This window comes from Arvicola amphibius, chromosome 11, assembly GCF_903992535.2.
Source record: "Arvicola amphibius chromosome 11, mArvAmp1.2, whole genome shotgun sequence".
In the NCBI taxonomy this organism is placed as follows: domain Eukaryota; kingdom Metazoa; phylum Chordata; class Mammalia; order Rodentia; family Cricetidae; genus Arvicola; species Arvicola amphibius.
This window is the reverse complement of record NC_052057.2, coordinates 2,813,743-2,830,007: the sequence shown is the minus strand read 5'-3', so window position 1 is coordinate 2,830,007 and position 16,265 is coordinate 2,813,743. Positions and strand designations below refer to the sequence as shown.

Here is a 16,265-nt window from a genome sequence, read left to right as displayed (position 1 = left end):
CACAATACTCCACAGCCACGCCCAAAATACCCCGTAGCCACTCCCACAATACTCCATAACCACTCCCACAATGCTCCGTAGCCACTCCCACAATACTACATAGCCACTCCCATGCACTTCTGTCCAGAAAGCACTGAAGCATTAAATCTTAGTCTGTATGTACCTTTTCCAGATATGCTAAGGAAACAGGTTATCCAGATATCAATAATGGAGAGATCTTGGGTATCTATAAAATAAGGAAAAACAGAAAAACCGTAATATAAAATATTTATATAACAGCATTCAAGATAAAGCTCACAATTATCACTTATATTTAAACCCTCAAGGGTACAATTCTATGGTACTTAAATAATTACGTCAGAATAAACTTTGCTACAGTTCATGGTTAGGGCAAGACCGGAACTGGGTGGAGAACCTAGGACTTTATTGCAGTTCTCAGATTTGCCCAAAACACTTCCCGCTGGGCTTCATCCAAGGGCCACTCCAGGTAGGTCTTGGTGTTCATGATTTTGCGGAGCTTGCAGAAGCGCTGGGGAATGGCTTTCTTCTCAATGGGCTCCAGCAAAACGAGGATGCAAGCATCATTGTTCTCATCGAAGAGCCGGAAGTGGGAGAAGTCCAGCTCATATTTGCACCACTCGCTCCTCACGAAGTTCTCAGAGAGCACAAACACGGTTTTGTGGCTCTTCTCAATGGAGTCGATGATGTTATCAATGATCCACTTGCCCGGAACGAAGTCCCGCTTGTGGAGACATAACTTGAAGGGCGGGTCAGAATTCTCCAGCTGCTGAACCATGAGGTTCTCCACCCAGTAGGAATCCTGCTCGCTGTAGGAAACAAAGGCATCATAGCAAATGTCTCTGTGCGGAGCTTTCTTGGGCTTCCTCTTTGCCCGGAGCCACGCCCACATCATTCTCAGGTACCACAGCCCATGGAAATGGTGGCACAGGCCGCCTATGAGCAGGATCAGCAGGAGAAGGGCACAGCAGACGCCAGACACTAGAAGAGCTTGGTGACACTCCAAGACTGAGGGCCGGGCTTCCTGAACCCTCTGGCCGCGCAGGCGGGGTGGAGAGTCACACAGGTAGCTGTCTGGCCAGTCGGGCAGGACCTGGGACAGTGCTGGCTGCCCCAGTGTGAAGGACAAGAATTCACAGGAGCAGATGAAGCGGTTGTCGCCTGCTTCCAGAGTCACTAATTTGGGGAAAGAGCTAAGCTGGTCTTTAGAGAAAGTGCTTATGGCATTCTCTCTGATCTTCATGACCAGTAACACGGGGAACAAGGAGGCATCCGGGAGAGTCTTCAGCTTGTTTCCGGAAATATAGAGCTCTCGGAGCCGAGGCAAAAACAAAGAAAATGAGTCGAGATTGTTGTTACTAACATCCAGCACCTCCAGCGTCTGTGGGATGCACGTTTTCACAGCCTGCATCCCTGTACTGGACAAGTTCAGGAAGAACATCTTTGGTGGCCACTGACAAGTGTCAGGCATAGGACGGAAGCTGTTCCGGCTGACGTCAAGGGCAGTCAGGTTTTTCAGAGTCAGTAAAATCTCCCCAGTTCTTTCCAGTGATTTCAAATAATTCTGCCTCAAAATTAAAGTTTGGAGAGAAGGCCAGGCGTCCTCACAGGCTGAGTTTCTCAAATATTCTTCAACCATCAAATTTTCGCTGAGGTCCAAGAACTCTAATGATTTCAAACGCTGTGAAAATGCACAAGGGACCAGAAAGACCCTGCTGTTCTCTACTGTGATGCGCTTAACTTTCTCTAGGAGTGGGTACACCGTTCTCAGATCGTTAAATGAGTAGAATCGGGGGATCTGCAACCTCCGTATTATTAACGTTTCTACTTTGCCTAGTTCTCTGATGATGTCTGACTCAGAGGGTTGGAAATCGCCCACTCCGTTAAGGGTGCAGTCATCAAACTCTGCCTCCAAGAGTTCCGGGATGTAACGCAGCAGCTTCAGAAGCTCGTTAAAACTTTCGTCAGTGAGATCTGCATTTCGGAATGCTAACTTCTTCATCGGCGAATTTATTTCATCTGCCGTGGACAATTCTGAGAAGCGGAAGCTGGCCACACCAATATCTCTCAGTTCTAAATATTCCACAGAACTCAGGATGTCTGCAAAAATCGCCAGGAGGAAACCAGGCTGGCTCAGATGAAGGGTCAGGTGATGGATGTTTTGAATCGACTTTAGACTTTGGGAGTCATAAGCCTGGAGACTTAGCGCTTTGATCTCAAGTTCGTCAAGAGAAGTCAGTCCAGCAAAATCTATCCTCCTGATCTTACTGAAGGTGGCGATGTTTCCTACCCTGAGAGTCTGTAAACTTGTGAGGTTGTAAAAGAGTGATGTCTCCCCCAGTATCTCGTAAGGATTTCCTAGCAAGTTCAAGTATTTCAAAGAGGACAGAGGCCCGAACCAGGAGAAAGATAAGTCAGATAGCTGGTTATCAGACAAGTCCAAGTGCTCAAGACTGCGCAGGGAAGAAAAGGCCCCTTCCGCTATTCTGTTGATCCCATTGGACTGCAGCATCAGAGCTCGGAGGTTCACACACCCCCGCAGGTCACCGTTGCCAATGGAGGCGATCTTATTGTTAGACAGGTCAAGACTCTTCACGGCTGCGGAGAGTCCTGAGGGAATGGAGGTGAAAGACCTGGAACGGCCATCACACACACCAGCATCACATGACAGAGGTGCCTGAGCAGAACAGCCCTCCCTTCGGAGGTCTTTCATGGCCACCAAGATCCACAAGGTCCACAGAACACGGAGCATCCTCCAAGATTTGACCTGGAAATGAATGAAGCCCGGGTGAGTGAGTGTGCCAGTTGCCACATCAGAGCTCTCCCTCTCGCGGGCACAGCCCTCTCTCAAATGCATGTGTATAAGCAGTAAGTTGGAGGCAAATGCAAGCCATGAATGAAGATTAAAAATTAATTTCTGATATATACAATATATATATACAATAATATATATATAATATATATATACAATAATGCTCTTTCAGAGGACCTGGATTTAGTTCCCAACATCCACATAGTTATAGGGAATCTGCTGCCTTCTTTATGGTTCCTAGGGTACTGTACACATACATATATATATATAATATATATATATACAATAATATATATAATAATATATATACAATAATGCTAGCAGATATTTGTTGGATTCTGGAAATTGAACTCAGGTCATCAGGCCTGGTGGCAAGCGCCACTTTATTGTAAATGTATATTTTTCCTGAGTATATGCATGTGCACCGTATGTGTACAGTACCCTAGGAACCATAAAGAAGGCAGCAGATTCCCTATAACTATGTGGATGTTGGGAACTAAATCCAGGTCCTCTGGAAGAGCATCAAGTGAGCTTTACTGCTGATCCATCTCTCCAGCCTATGGCATCCTTTTGTGCATTTTTAACTGGTTGTGCATTTTCCCTTTCGATTTTTAGTGTCCTTAAGAGATGTATCTCTTGGAATCAGCAGGTGACAGGCCTGGGATATAGCTCATCAGTAGAGCGCTTTGCTAGTGTATGTAGATTAAATGGGATGTAGTAGTGCATACCATGATCCCAATGCTCCAGGAGGTGGAGGCAGGGGGAGCAGTAGTTCAAAGCCATCCACTGTCTTGTGGTGAGTTCAAGGCCAGCCCATAAGCCATCAGACCCTCTCAAAAAGATATGCCAGCAGATGACGTGTAGATCGTAGATGTTAATTCTCTTCTGACACTATCCATTTGATCATTTAAGTGAGATTCCTCTTATTCAATATAAATTAGCGTAGTTCTGAAGTCCCCTTTTGTGTTCTCTCTTAATATGACTTCTTCAAACATGGGGATGATTTCTCATTGGGCATTTACCAGGCAAATGTTAATTTGCTTATAAATTTAGAAGTTCAAAAAGGTTAACTGGTAGCTTAGAAACTTCTAAAAATACTGTCAACACCTGGCAATTTTGGTAAAAGTTAAGTATTAACTCAAGGCGCAAGTATTCTATTCTGTTCTTGGAACAGAAAGAAACTCAGAATATGGTGAGATAAGACATTTTCCAATAGTCACGGTGTTCGCTGTTTCCCTTTGGGGGGGAAAAGAGGGTCTTTAAGACGAGTCCCTCACCCACGCACCTTTTGTTCTTTGCTAAAGATTCGGTAGCATAGGCAAAACCTTAAGTCAAATCAAAATCGTCCCAGCAAGCTAAGCGGTTTACACCCTAAGTAATTTCTCCTTTTTGAAAATAGAAAAGCCTTTTTCTGGCGTCTAAGATGTAAACACAAGGTTCTCGTTTATGGGACCGAGGAAGCCATAAGGGGACCCTCGGAGAGTCCTTCTGTGAAGAACGCCACACACTCTGTTTGCATGCGATTTCAGTGAGTTTTTTTTTTTTTTTTTTTTTTTTTTTTTTTTTTTTTTTTTTTTTTTTTTTTTTTTTTTTTTTTTTTTTTGACCAGAGATGCGACTCCGATGCTCCAGAGACGAAGGAACACAGACGTGAAGGCTCCCCCACCCCCACACAAAGAAGCAAGATTTCAATTAGAAAGAAATAGTCTGCACCGCCTCACGCGACATCTTTTCCCCTTCTAGGTCGCAAAACAACCTTCACTGCTTCCTAGTCCGAAACAGTGATTGCGGACACACCCCCGCAAGTGACTGTCTTGACTACTCTGTACCGGGCTCCAAGCCAGAGGGCTGAGCTGGAGGGCAGTCCTTTCCGGTAATGCTGGGGCAGTGCCTGTGGTCACCGAGAGTTCTAGAGCTCAGGGGCACTGCAGATGCTCCCTTCCCTTCGGCGACCCCGGAGCTGGAGATGCTGACCGGACGCCGGTCCCACAGCCCCGGGCTCTGGGCTCTGGGCTCCTCAGTCGCTGCCACTCTACGGTGCTCCTCCCCTCTCTCGTGACCCCACTTCCCGCGGCGACCACAACTAGAAACAGCTGTCTTCAAAGCAGAACCGCACGGCTGGGGGCGCAGGTGCACGACGGTGGGAACCGGGTCCCCGCAGCGCGGAGCTCCCAGCGGCTGCCCCGTCGCCCTTGGCACTTCTTGCCCTCGAAGGGGTGCAGGGACCCTGCAGCGGGAGCGACCGACCTACCTGGAGGACCTCCACCGCCGCCTCTCGCCCGCGCCCTCCGGTTGTCTGGACCCCGGACTGCAAGGACCGGGAAGTGAGGGAAGGCGACGTCCTCAACCTCGGGCTCGAACTTCCCGGTCGTCAGCACCGCCCCGCGCGGCTGGCGCCGCCTACAGGGGTCTGCAGAGGAGCTAAGCGCGGCACCGGAGCTTGGCTGGAGCCGCAGGGCAGGAAACCCAGAACTTAGAGGCCAGTGGCTCCGTGTGGGATTTCCCCTAGACAGGGCAGCCAAGGGTAACCAAAGAGAAAGAAAGCTGCTTGGCAGCTGGCATTTTAGTTGAATTGAGCTGAATTTAGTTGAATCCTACTGAAAGAATTCTAGCAGGAAGGAGATATTCTAATGGGACACTTACACTCCCATTTGGTTAATGGATTATTGCAACAATGAAGCCCCAAGGAATTGGAATTTCCCCCAGGTGTCTCCGGCTGAGAGAAAGAAGTTAAAGGTTGCAACCGCAAGCCAATCACAGGAAGTTTTTGTCAGTTCACTGTGGCAGAGAGACTGGAAACCTGGACAATCAGATGGCTGAATGTCTCCGGGTACCACACCTTGACCAAGACTGCCTACTTATGGATACTTCTTGCCATACGTAAACTTAAACGCACCACAGGATGATGGACTTAGGATGGGGTGTCATGCACCTCTTTTTTTTTGTCGTCTTCCTGTTGTGTCAATTCTTAATCATTGAAGTAACTTATTGAGGTTCGAGAGGCTAGCTAGCCAGGGCTGCCAAGTCAGTCACAAAACCCCACCTTGCCCTCGAACACAGCTTTTGAATTTCTCTCCATTCTCCAAAGCTGCAACTTGGGCTCAGGAATACTGTTTCTTTCTCGCTCTTTTCAACACTTTGTTCCCCCACCCCCACCCCAGCCGGCATATCTCTAGCATCTGTTTCTGTGCAACATCTGTTAGAATAGTCTTCTAGTCGCCTTCCAGACTTAGGAGTGCGTGTACCGTCCAGGACATAAAAGGATAAGGACAGCCCAGATTCCTTTCTTTCCTCACACCCGACAACCCATTCTTCCTCCCCGCAGGAAGATTCCGGGCTCTCATTTCTACCTGCGACTTTAAAGCTAAGTACTTCCCTTTTTGTAACCTGTATTTGCATCTCAAAAATGATTCTAAAAACAGCCCTAGATTGATTGGTTTGCTTCATGACTGAGAAGTGGCTCCATCACCCTCAGCAAGGAATAATTATAAGGAAAACTTCCTACTTTTAAGCGAGTTAATAAAGCTCCCTGCGTGTCTGTGATTCTGTGTGACCTTGGCAAAGGGAGACTGGATGCAGAGCAGACACCTTACTCCTGTTTACCTAAGGAAATGTCCTGCAAATCTACGCAAGGTTTGAAGCCAGAATTTTTCCTTAATCAGAAGGTTCTCTTCTGTCCTGGGTTCCACATCTCTCAACCTTCTTAAGGCTCTCTAGAGAGTTACACACACCCTCTCTGTGTCTGTTTGTATCTCTGTTTGTGTGCCTCTGTGTCTCTGTCCCTCTCTTTGAAAGTTACATCCTTGAACCTGCTGAAAAAAACTGGAAAAAGAGAAAAGGCGCTTTTTCACACACACACACACACACACACACACACACACACACACACACGCCTGGATGCCACACAGGACAAGGAGACTCAAAGAAGGACCAGACCAGTGTGTTTGTTGGTGCTTTAAGAACCTCTTCATGACAGAGGTAGGGGTGCATAGCTTTGATCCCAGCACTCAGGAGACAGAGGCAAGTGGATCTCTGTGAGTTCAAGGCCAGCCTGGCCTACAAAGCAAGTTCCAGGACAGAGAAACCCTGTATCGAGGGGAGGGGGGAATCTCTTCATGGGACAGAGGACATATCTGAGAGGGATTCACTTCTAGGCAAGAGAATGCACCCAGAGAGTAGCACCCAGGGGCTACTGGACTCTAGATGGTTTAGTTTGCCTGAGTTTAGTCTTGGAAAGAGTCGGTGACAATAAAGTTCCTCTTTGACAGATCCAGTTGTCGTGTGGATCTAAGACTCAGGGAAAGCCCCTCCCACATTTGCTGTCCCAAAAGTTGTGAGTCTGAATTCCAAACTGTCTCCTTGTGGAGTATCATTTTCTAACCCCTCACCCTTCGAAATTCAGTGAAACTCCATCCGTAAGCAGCAGCGCAAACTTGAGAGTAATCTGTGTTCTGCAAAGTCTGGTTCTATATGTTGACCATGTGACTAAGCCTCCTGCCTCTGCAGCAGCTGCCTTCCTTCCTCTGGATTTCCCAGACAGCTGAGCATGCTTTCCATAACCCTGCAAACTGCTCTTCCCCCTTCTTCTCTCATGGAACTTCCTAGGTTAACTGAGTTTGCTGCTTTGTGATCCTAAATATCAAAGCCGAGAAGAGCCATTGATTTCTGCCTGGTGTGGAGGCTCACACCTACAACCCCATGATTTGGGAAGCAAGGAAGGAGGGCTGCAGGGAGTATTAGGCCAGCCTGGGCTACATGAGATGCTTCCTCAAAACAAACAAAGCTGTTCATCTATCCACGAATTTCTTGCAGCAACATCTGTGTGGTGTTAGCAGATCCTACAGTGATGCTGAGCCTGGGCTCTTAGCTGCACTGGTAGGTGCCAATCACCAACAAAACACGCCTCATATCTCTAAGGCTGCTCCAGAGAGGATCATCGTGTGTGAAAAATAACTATTCGGCGCAGCCACATCAGGGAGATGACCGAAAAGGTGCCTAATGCCCCATGCTAAGTCTATCATCCTGTCACAGGTTTAAGTTTACATATGGCAAGAAGCATCCGTAAGTAGACAGGCTTGGTCAAGGTGTGGTACCCAGCTCATACAGCCATCATTACCCAGGCTTCCAGTCTCACCCCCCCACCCCCCATGGTGAGTTGACAAAAACTTCCTGTGATTGGCACACAGTTGCAACTTTTAACTTCTGCTGGCGGGGAATTCCAATTCCTTGGGGCCTCGTTGTTGCAATAATCCACTAACCAAAGAGAGAGTGTAAGTGCCTTCAGAATATCTCCCTCCTGCTAGAGTTTTTGCTTTGCACGAGAGTGCTCAACCCAGCTAAAATGTCAGATAGATGGAACGCACCATAAACATCCTTACCCAGAGCTCTCCAGGACTTCCTCTTGACCTGGAGCCACGCCCACATCAGCCTCTGGTCCCAATCTGTAGAAATGGTGACGTAGCCCCGCCCCACCCTTAGCCCCACGAGCTAGCTCTTCAGAGAAAGTTTATTTTTGCAAAGCTTCTGGCCATTAAAAAAAAAAAAAAAGAGTGAGGCCGGATGGACCTGCCCAAGGCATGGGAATGCGCAAGGCATGGGTTTTGCTCTTCCGTGAGGAAGTGTGCTAGGGTCTGGGATGCAGTAGGTGCCCATCTAGCACTCCTGAGTCATGCATTTCGTGCATTCCCTCCCTCTTCCAGAGCTTAAACTGGGTCCCTGAAGAGCAAAGTGCAGACACCTGAAACAGCTGTTGACAGACACAAGGACCACACGGGAGAGAAGCTGCACAGCGGTCTGTTGTCCTAGCTAACTTACCAGCCCAGTGACCCGGGATTTGTCCCCGTTTCAAGAGGGAAATGAAACTACGTCGGGTCTGTTGTCACCCAGGGAGCCAGGCAAATCTAACGGATGGGTATCATTTCAGTACCTGTGCTAATAGCAAGCAGCAAAGAAGGCAGTTTACCACATCCTAAATTCTTTGGAACACCTGAGAACAGATTGAAGCGTTTCAAGGGCCAATAACTGCTAAAGCCAATCACGTGGTACGGTAATACAGCAAGGGTTGCCAAGCTCCGTGTAGTCATGTAGAAGACCAGACACATGACCTGGGTGACTACTGTCTTGTGTAGGTTTATTTTCTAATTATTAAGTGTAACTAGAGTGCGGTGTGTGTCAGTCAGGGTCACAGTCATAACCATCACCAACTTCTTTTTTTTAATATTTATTTATTTATGATGGATACAATATTCTGTTTGCATATATGCCTGCTAGAAGAGGGCACCAGACCTCATTACAGATGGTTGTGAGCCACCTTGTGTTTGCTAGGAATCAAACTCGGGTCCTTTGGAAGAGTACGCAATGCTCTTAACTGCTGAGCCTTCTCTCCAGCCCCATCACCAACTTCTTGACCAGTATTTTTGAGCTGCTCAGAAGGAATTCTCCAAGCTATGTAAATGTAATAATTTACTGCATGTCAATTTTAGACACCTGTACTTGACCCAAAAGAAAGGTTCCAGATGATTTATAATCAGCGTTTGAATTAACGTTTTATGTTGAGGGATCCATGGATGCTTTTTTCTTTCTTCTGTGCCAAGGGTAGAACCCAGGACCTCACGTGCACTAGACAAATGCTACCACACAGTTACATGCTTGCTTTAGATCTTTGTTTTTAATGTATTTGTTGTTTTATCATTTGATACATACATATATAATATTCTTTGAGACATTTTAAAGGTTTTTGTCAGCATTTAAAGGAATTTTGGTTTATTGGAGTGTCAAGTCAGACTTACAATTTCAATTTAAACTGTATACACATCTGTAGAGTCCACACCTATAGATACATCTAACTGCAGACGAAAAATATATCTTTTGCTTACAGAAGATTCCAAAAAGCAAAACTTGAATTGCCACATGTCAACTACTTTGCCAAATGTCCATCGATGAAGGGGTGTGTGAGCACACTCGGTGGCAGCCTACCATTGCTTCAGAAATTCTGAATCTCCTGTAGAGCTTTCTCTGTCTCTCTCTCTCTGTCTCTCTCTGTGTCTCTCTCTGTCTCTCTCTCTTTCTCTCTCCCTCTCTCTCACTCTCCGTCTCTCCCTCTCTTTCTTTCCCACTCTCTCTTATGTCTCTCTCTCTGTGTCTCTCTCACACACCCTCCCTCTCTCCCTCTCTTTCTCTCCTCCTCTCTCTTCTGTCTCTCTCTCTCCCTCCCCCCTCCTCTCTCTCTCTCTCTCTCTCTCTCTCTCTCTCTCTCTCTCTCTCTCTCTCTCTGCACATTTGATTCAGACCCCATTCACGTGCAGTCAGCCTTCCATATCCCCGGATTCTACTTCCACTAATTCAACCTACCTCGCATTTTTTTTAAATGCCGGAACAATGTGTCCACACTGAGCATGGCAGACTTTCCCTTGTCCTTATTCTGTAAACAGTATACAAATCTTTACAGGGTATTTACTGTACACTAGGTGTTGTAAGCAATCTAGAGGTGATCTGAAGCATTCTGGAGCACATACATAGTTTATATACGTAGAGCAGGCCATTTAAAACAAGGTTCTGGAATCCATCCCCTGTGGACTGTGAAGGACAATTCTATTTCTTTGTAGAAACATGTGTTAAAATGTTCGTATCCTCTCTTAACATGCTTACAAGAACTTAAAACTCACTATATTTATAATTTTATTAATTAAATTTAAGAACTCAGAAAAATGTAATTGAAGTAACTGAAATATATTTAAAGAATGTCATCTATTATACACATAAATAAAGTTAAAAATACTTAAACATTTAAACTCTTCATGGTAGGACTGACTTAACCTAAGCACTCAGGAGGCAGGGGTGGGAAGATTTCAAATTGCAGACCTACCTAGGCTACATAGAAATATCTGCTTCAAAGAGAGATAAGCAAACAAATAATAGTTCATTCTGATAAGTTTATAAATAGGGATAAATGTATATCACAGTCTCTTTTAAAATGTTAACTTAAAATTTGGGCTGTTTCCAAGTGAGTAATTAAAACTGAAAAGTTTAAGGAAAACAAGTACCTAACTGTATAACTTTAGATATTTTGGCATTAATGCGGTGATACTTTATGATCTAAAAAGTAAAGCCTGTCTGAAGATCAGAGGGCAGACTCATCCACACTAGTTAGCTACAGAGGCCAGGCAGTGGTAGCACACACCTTTAAACCCAGCACTCGGGAGACAGAGGCAGACAGGTCTCTGTGAGTTCAAGGTCACACTGGACTACATGAATTGATCCTGTCTAAAAGAGAAACAGAACCAAGCTATGATGGCTCACACCTTTAGTCCCAGCACTAGGGAGGTGGAGACAGGAATGATATGGCTGAGCGGATTGAGGAATATAAAGTGGGAGGAGACAGGAATTCAAAGTAAGTCTGAGCATACAGTCTGAGCATGCAGTCTGATGATACAGTCAGAGGACTGTACGAGCATTGGTAGAGGTAAAAACTCTACCGATATGGTTGCTCTGTTTCTCTGATCCTTTGGCTTCCATCCTCTCATAACTGATTCTGAGCTTTTATTTTTAAGAACAGTTAGAATTCATGCAACATCTGACACCCAACTTTTGGGGTACAAGTTGACGAAAAAGCTGTTTGTCTTTGCAGCCATCAGCATAAATCAGACCTACACATGGTCAGAGTCACCACCCCACCAGCCAGCTGGGTTTTCTTTTCTTTTTCTAAGCACAATTTAAACAGAACATCCCTCCTTTCTGGATTATGCAAGAAGGTATGGCAAAGGCAAGTGTTGGTCTAATGGATATAGATCAACAAGAGACATTCAAGGTAACCCTTTGCCATTGGGAAACTCCTTGCAGGGCCTCTCATAGACCCTATGTTCAGTCATTCCCTGCCATTGTGGAGGAAACTCCTTCCCAGAGCAATTAAAGAAACTAATACCTGGTAAAGAAACCATACTGTTCTAGATGATAGAACAGCTATAGAAGAGAGAGGAAAAAAATCAAGAAAAAAAAACTGATTTTTTGACAAAATTCTATGAATGAAGAGAGACCAAAATTAAAAATGCAAATAAATGGCATTGTCACTGAAGGCCTCATAGACACAGGTGCAGATGCAACAATAATTTCATCAGAATCTTGGCATTCAAATTGGCCTCTTTAGGAGATAAAGGTCCAGTTTTTAGGGGTTGGAACTTTATTTCAGGTAAAGCAGAACATGAGATGGGTCGAATGTATAGGGACAGAAGGACAGAGAGGAATATTAAAGCCATATGTGGCTAACATAGCAATGAATTTGTGGGGATGTGATTTGTTGCAGCAATGGAATACTCAGATTAACATTCCCCCAATATTAGAAACAGACATGTGTATGTTTCTGCAAAATAAATATCACAAGGTATTATAAAGAACAGTCACCGACCATTCAGTTTGTACGGAACAGGGCACAACAGCTGCTGGTCTAACAAAGGTACCAACAGCCCCGCCTTTAAAATGGTTGACAGACAAACCTCTATGGGTTGCTCAATGGCTCTTAACACTAGAGAAACCGCAGGCTTCAGAACAGCTGATACAGGAGCAACTACTCAGAATACTGAAGAATCAACCAGACCTTGGAATTCTCCTGTATCTGTTGTTAAGAAGACATCTGGAAAATGGAGAGAATGATAACAAATCTACGAGCTGTTAATAAGTTGATTCAGCCAATGGGCTCGCTACAATCTGAAATTCCTTTGCCTTCTCTATTCCCTAAAGGAAAAGGATGGCCTCTTATAGTTATTGATTTAAAAGACTGTTTCTTCTCTGTACCTTTACAAGAAAAAGATGGAGAAAATTTTGCCTTCTCAGTGCCTACTTATAATGAACAGCTGTTACTCACAGTTTCTAGGGGTAGCATGAGAAGACAGACATTGCTGTCTGTGGCATCCTGCGTACTTACAGGCTAGCCACAGAGGGGAAAACCACATGCGTAGGCTGAAGAGTGAGGAAAGTGGGGACCGGAAGGAGGAAAATGGTGCCACACATAATGTGAGGGCGAGAAGAGAAGGCAACAGACTTCAAAAACAGGAAAGTTTCAGAAATGGATCCCAAATGGGGATGGAGAAGTGGGGAGTGATTGACACCCCATCTTGAGCTAAAATCTTTTTTTTTTCTCCTTTTGTGTTTGTGCCATTCTTCAACAATTATATAAGAGAGATACTATCTTCTTTTTAGCCAAGGATGCTCAGAGAGTTTAGGAACTTGTCTGGGTTTGGCTCTCCCGTATGATCGAAAATCGCACACACTGTTACACTTCACCGACTCTCCCGAGACCAGCGTCCCAGCCCATAATCCACTCAGTCAGTCAAATAATCCACATAGCCGCACACTCGGGCAGTTCAAGAGGCCGAGATTTTTATAGTGTGCGAGTACCTTCCCGTTTTTGCTATGAATTCTCTTTACAGGAATGTTGCCCAATATGTTTTTTCACAATTCAACTTCGATTGCCACAGATGAACACTTTCAGTCATAAACCCTGCCTGGAACAATGTCATTTATGATTTTAGGCCTAAGAGAGAAGTCAATGATAACTGAATAATGACTGTTATGATTCCACTTCATAACAGGAGGAGGAGGAGGAGGAGGAGGAGGAGGGGGAGGGGGAGGGGGAGGGGGAGGGGGAGGAGGAGGAGGAGGAGGAGGAGAAGGAGAAATAATAATATAGTTAGGGGTGAATGAGGTAGGAAAGGGAATTTCAGGCAGTTGGCAGAGGAACATTTAGACTCAGGAAGCTACAGAGTTCCAAAGCAGGCAAAGGATCAAACTATAGAAAACTTTAACACTGTGAATGGGGGGCAGGGGCAAGGCTAAGTTTTGACCCACCTCTTCCTAAAACAGCTGATTGCCAGGAAAATTACCAGGGGACAATATCAGCGTCTCCCCTCTCTCCGTGTCTGTTTACCCATGTCTGTCCTACATGGCGCCTCCCTGAGGGCATCTACGGCACAGATCAGTGAGCCAGGCCTCTCCCATCCCCCATTTGACTGTTGAGGGAACAGACTCATCAGCAGCTGTTACTTGACGGGCCTGGAGAGAACTATAGAGGAGCCAAAGGCTGCTTATAGAATCATGTCATGCCAAGCACACACTTGGCCATGTGTGGTGGCTCACACAGGGGATCCCAGTACTCAGGAGATGAAGGCAGGAAGAGCAGGAGTTCGAAGCTAGCCTCGACTGCATGATACTCTTTCCAAGACAAAACAAAACAAACAAGTGAAACCCCCACAAATTAACAACAAAATGAATGTGGTTATAATCAGACTTTCAGACATTATATTCAGCATGAATTAGGTCAGTTTTCTTCCACCAAGTAAATGACTCATTTCTCTCAGGAAAAGCCAGTGACTGACATAGAGCAAGGAATGTCACTTCCCAGAGTATCAGCTGGAACAGCACAGGAAAAATAACACAGAAAGAGCAGAAATACGGAGTCCTGGAAAATGGAGGGGGCCCACAGATGAATGAGAGAAGCTGTTAATGGAACCTTGTCTGTGGCAGCATTTTTGCCTCCTTTAAGGTAGGGTTCCAGGCCAAAACTGCCAGTCCAACAGCAAATGAGGACTTCCCTCTTAGAGGAGAGGACCCAGGACTTGGCTGGGGAGATGCAGGGGATTTCCATGGCTGTCCAGGGATAAATGACTGACTTGGCTAAGTCACCTGAGAATGCTGACAGCCCCTCAGAAACTTGCATAACCAAGAGAAGACGGTCTGCACCAGGAGCTAACGCTGCCCCGGGCACCAGTGAGTAAGAGCTGAAACTCCACTCTTGCTTAAGTTATTTCTCATAGGTTTCAGTTTTAGGAAATGAAAGTGGCAGACTGTGAGCACTGAACTTCCGGTCTGACTGAGCCCTCCCATGTGCTGGCCTCAAGTCAGGCATAGGAATGCAAGAAGAGCCGCAACCCTTAGACACCAGAGAGGTGCTGACCACTTACTGCAGGCAAGAATTTATATGTGTACCCCCTCTCAGGAGCTGGTGTCAACCAGCCAGTGGGGGTGACACAGGGAAACCGGGGATCTGCCCCTTGGAAGCTCACAACATAGAGCATAGGGAGCTCATGGCAGAGGGAGATTGAGAGAAACTTATACCAAAGAACACACACACCCCGTGTGTGTGTGTGTGTGTGCGTGTGTGTGTGCGTGTGTGTCTATGTGTGTGTGTGTGTGTGTGTGTTTACAACGATTGAATAAGATTGAACTACATGGTAGTAGTAAAACATTCTGTGACTGAAGTGGTCTTGTCTGACTGAAGGTGAAATAGTTTCTAAAGGAAAACCCAACGTTCTTGGGCTGTTTACTCCGCTTGACAGCAGAACACAGTTCAGAATTGCTGCAGGAAGGGGGAAGCAGCAAAGGCGTCTATCAAACTGTTTGGCTGTCAGTATTGCCTTCCTTCTGGTGGATCCATATAATTTTGGATGTGTTTGCTTCCCATCTATGTAGAGATCAGCTTCAGTTTGTCCTGCAAAGCATTTTTAATAAAGTATGAAGTTGTGTGCCTGTAATCCCAGCAGAAGGTCAAAGCCAGCCTGAGCTATGGAGAGATTATCTCTCAGGAAAATTTTTTTTAAAAAGCATTATATTCTTCACAGCATAAAGAAAACAATCAAATGGTAAAAGAATGAATGACAAATGGGAGAATATTTGCAAACCATATATTCAACAAAAGTTAATGTGCAAAGATATCTTACATAATGAGAACAAATAACTGGATTTTGAACATGGACGAAGAAGCAAGAAAGATGGCTCGGAGGTTAGGGATTCTTGCTGCTCTTGCAGGGGACAATGGTTTGGCTCCTAGCACCTGTATCAATTCCAGTTTTCAGGGGATCCAGTGCCCTCAAAAACCCTCTTGGGCACCAGCACTCATGTGCGCAAACCCACACATATGCGCATAATAAAAAATACGAAAAAAGATGGAGCAACTAGATTGACATTTCCCTAAAGGAGACAGCGACGTCACACGGGTGTACAAACCATGCTTAGCATTGACTGATCCTAAAGGAAGTGCAAACCAAACCACAAGGAGCACCACCTCTCATCTGTTAGAGAGTGGCTGCTACCAAAAGGCTGGAAGATGGCAAGTGTTGGCCAGGCTGTGGAGAGAAGGAAGCCTCACACGCTGTTGAGGAGAAGGTAGACCAGTGAATTTATTACAGAAAACTCTCGAGAAGGGGGGAGACTTTTCCATAATAGTAAAACAGCGACCAGCTGAACCTCAAATTCCACTATTGGGTAATCAGTCAAAGAAAATGAAAGCAGTGCATTGAAGAGACACCTGCACCCCTAGTTTACTGCAGGATTACTCACAGTATCCGAGAGGTGGAGTCGATCTGTTTCCAATCGCTGCTGATGGATGAGCAGAGAGGGTGGTAGATGGGCAAGTTGATATTCCGCAGCCGTGAGAAGAAATCCTGCCA

At 45.5% G+C, this 16,265-nt stretch overlaps 1 protein-coding gene across 1 annotated transcript; it reads right to left on the bottom strand.

Annotated features, from left to right (window-relative positions):
* Positions 1-282: 282 nt before the first annotated feature.
* On the bottom strand, positions 283-5,182 carry Tlr2 (toll like receptor 2). The gene is made up of 2 exons (XM_038347804.1): positions 5,081-5,182; positions 283-2,785 (listed from the first exon to the last, which is right to left on the bottom strand). The coding sequence occupies exon 2, from the start codon at positions 2,768-2,770 to the stop codon at positions 416-418; it is 2,355 nt and encodes a 784-aa protein (XP_038203732.1). The 5' UTR covers positions 2,771-2,785; positions 5,081-5,182; the 3' UTR covers positions 283-415.
* Positions 5,183-16,265: the final 11,083 nt, after the last annotated feature.

Coding starts and splice junctions, on each gene's coding strand:
- Tlr2 (XM_038347804.1), bottom strand. CDS start 2,770: ATGCTCCGTGTTCTGTGGACCTTGTGGATCTTGGTGGCCATGAAAGAC.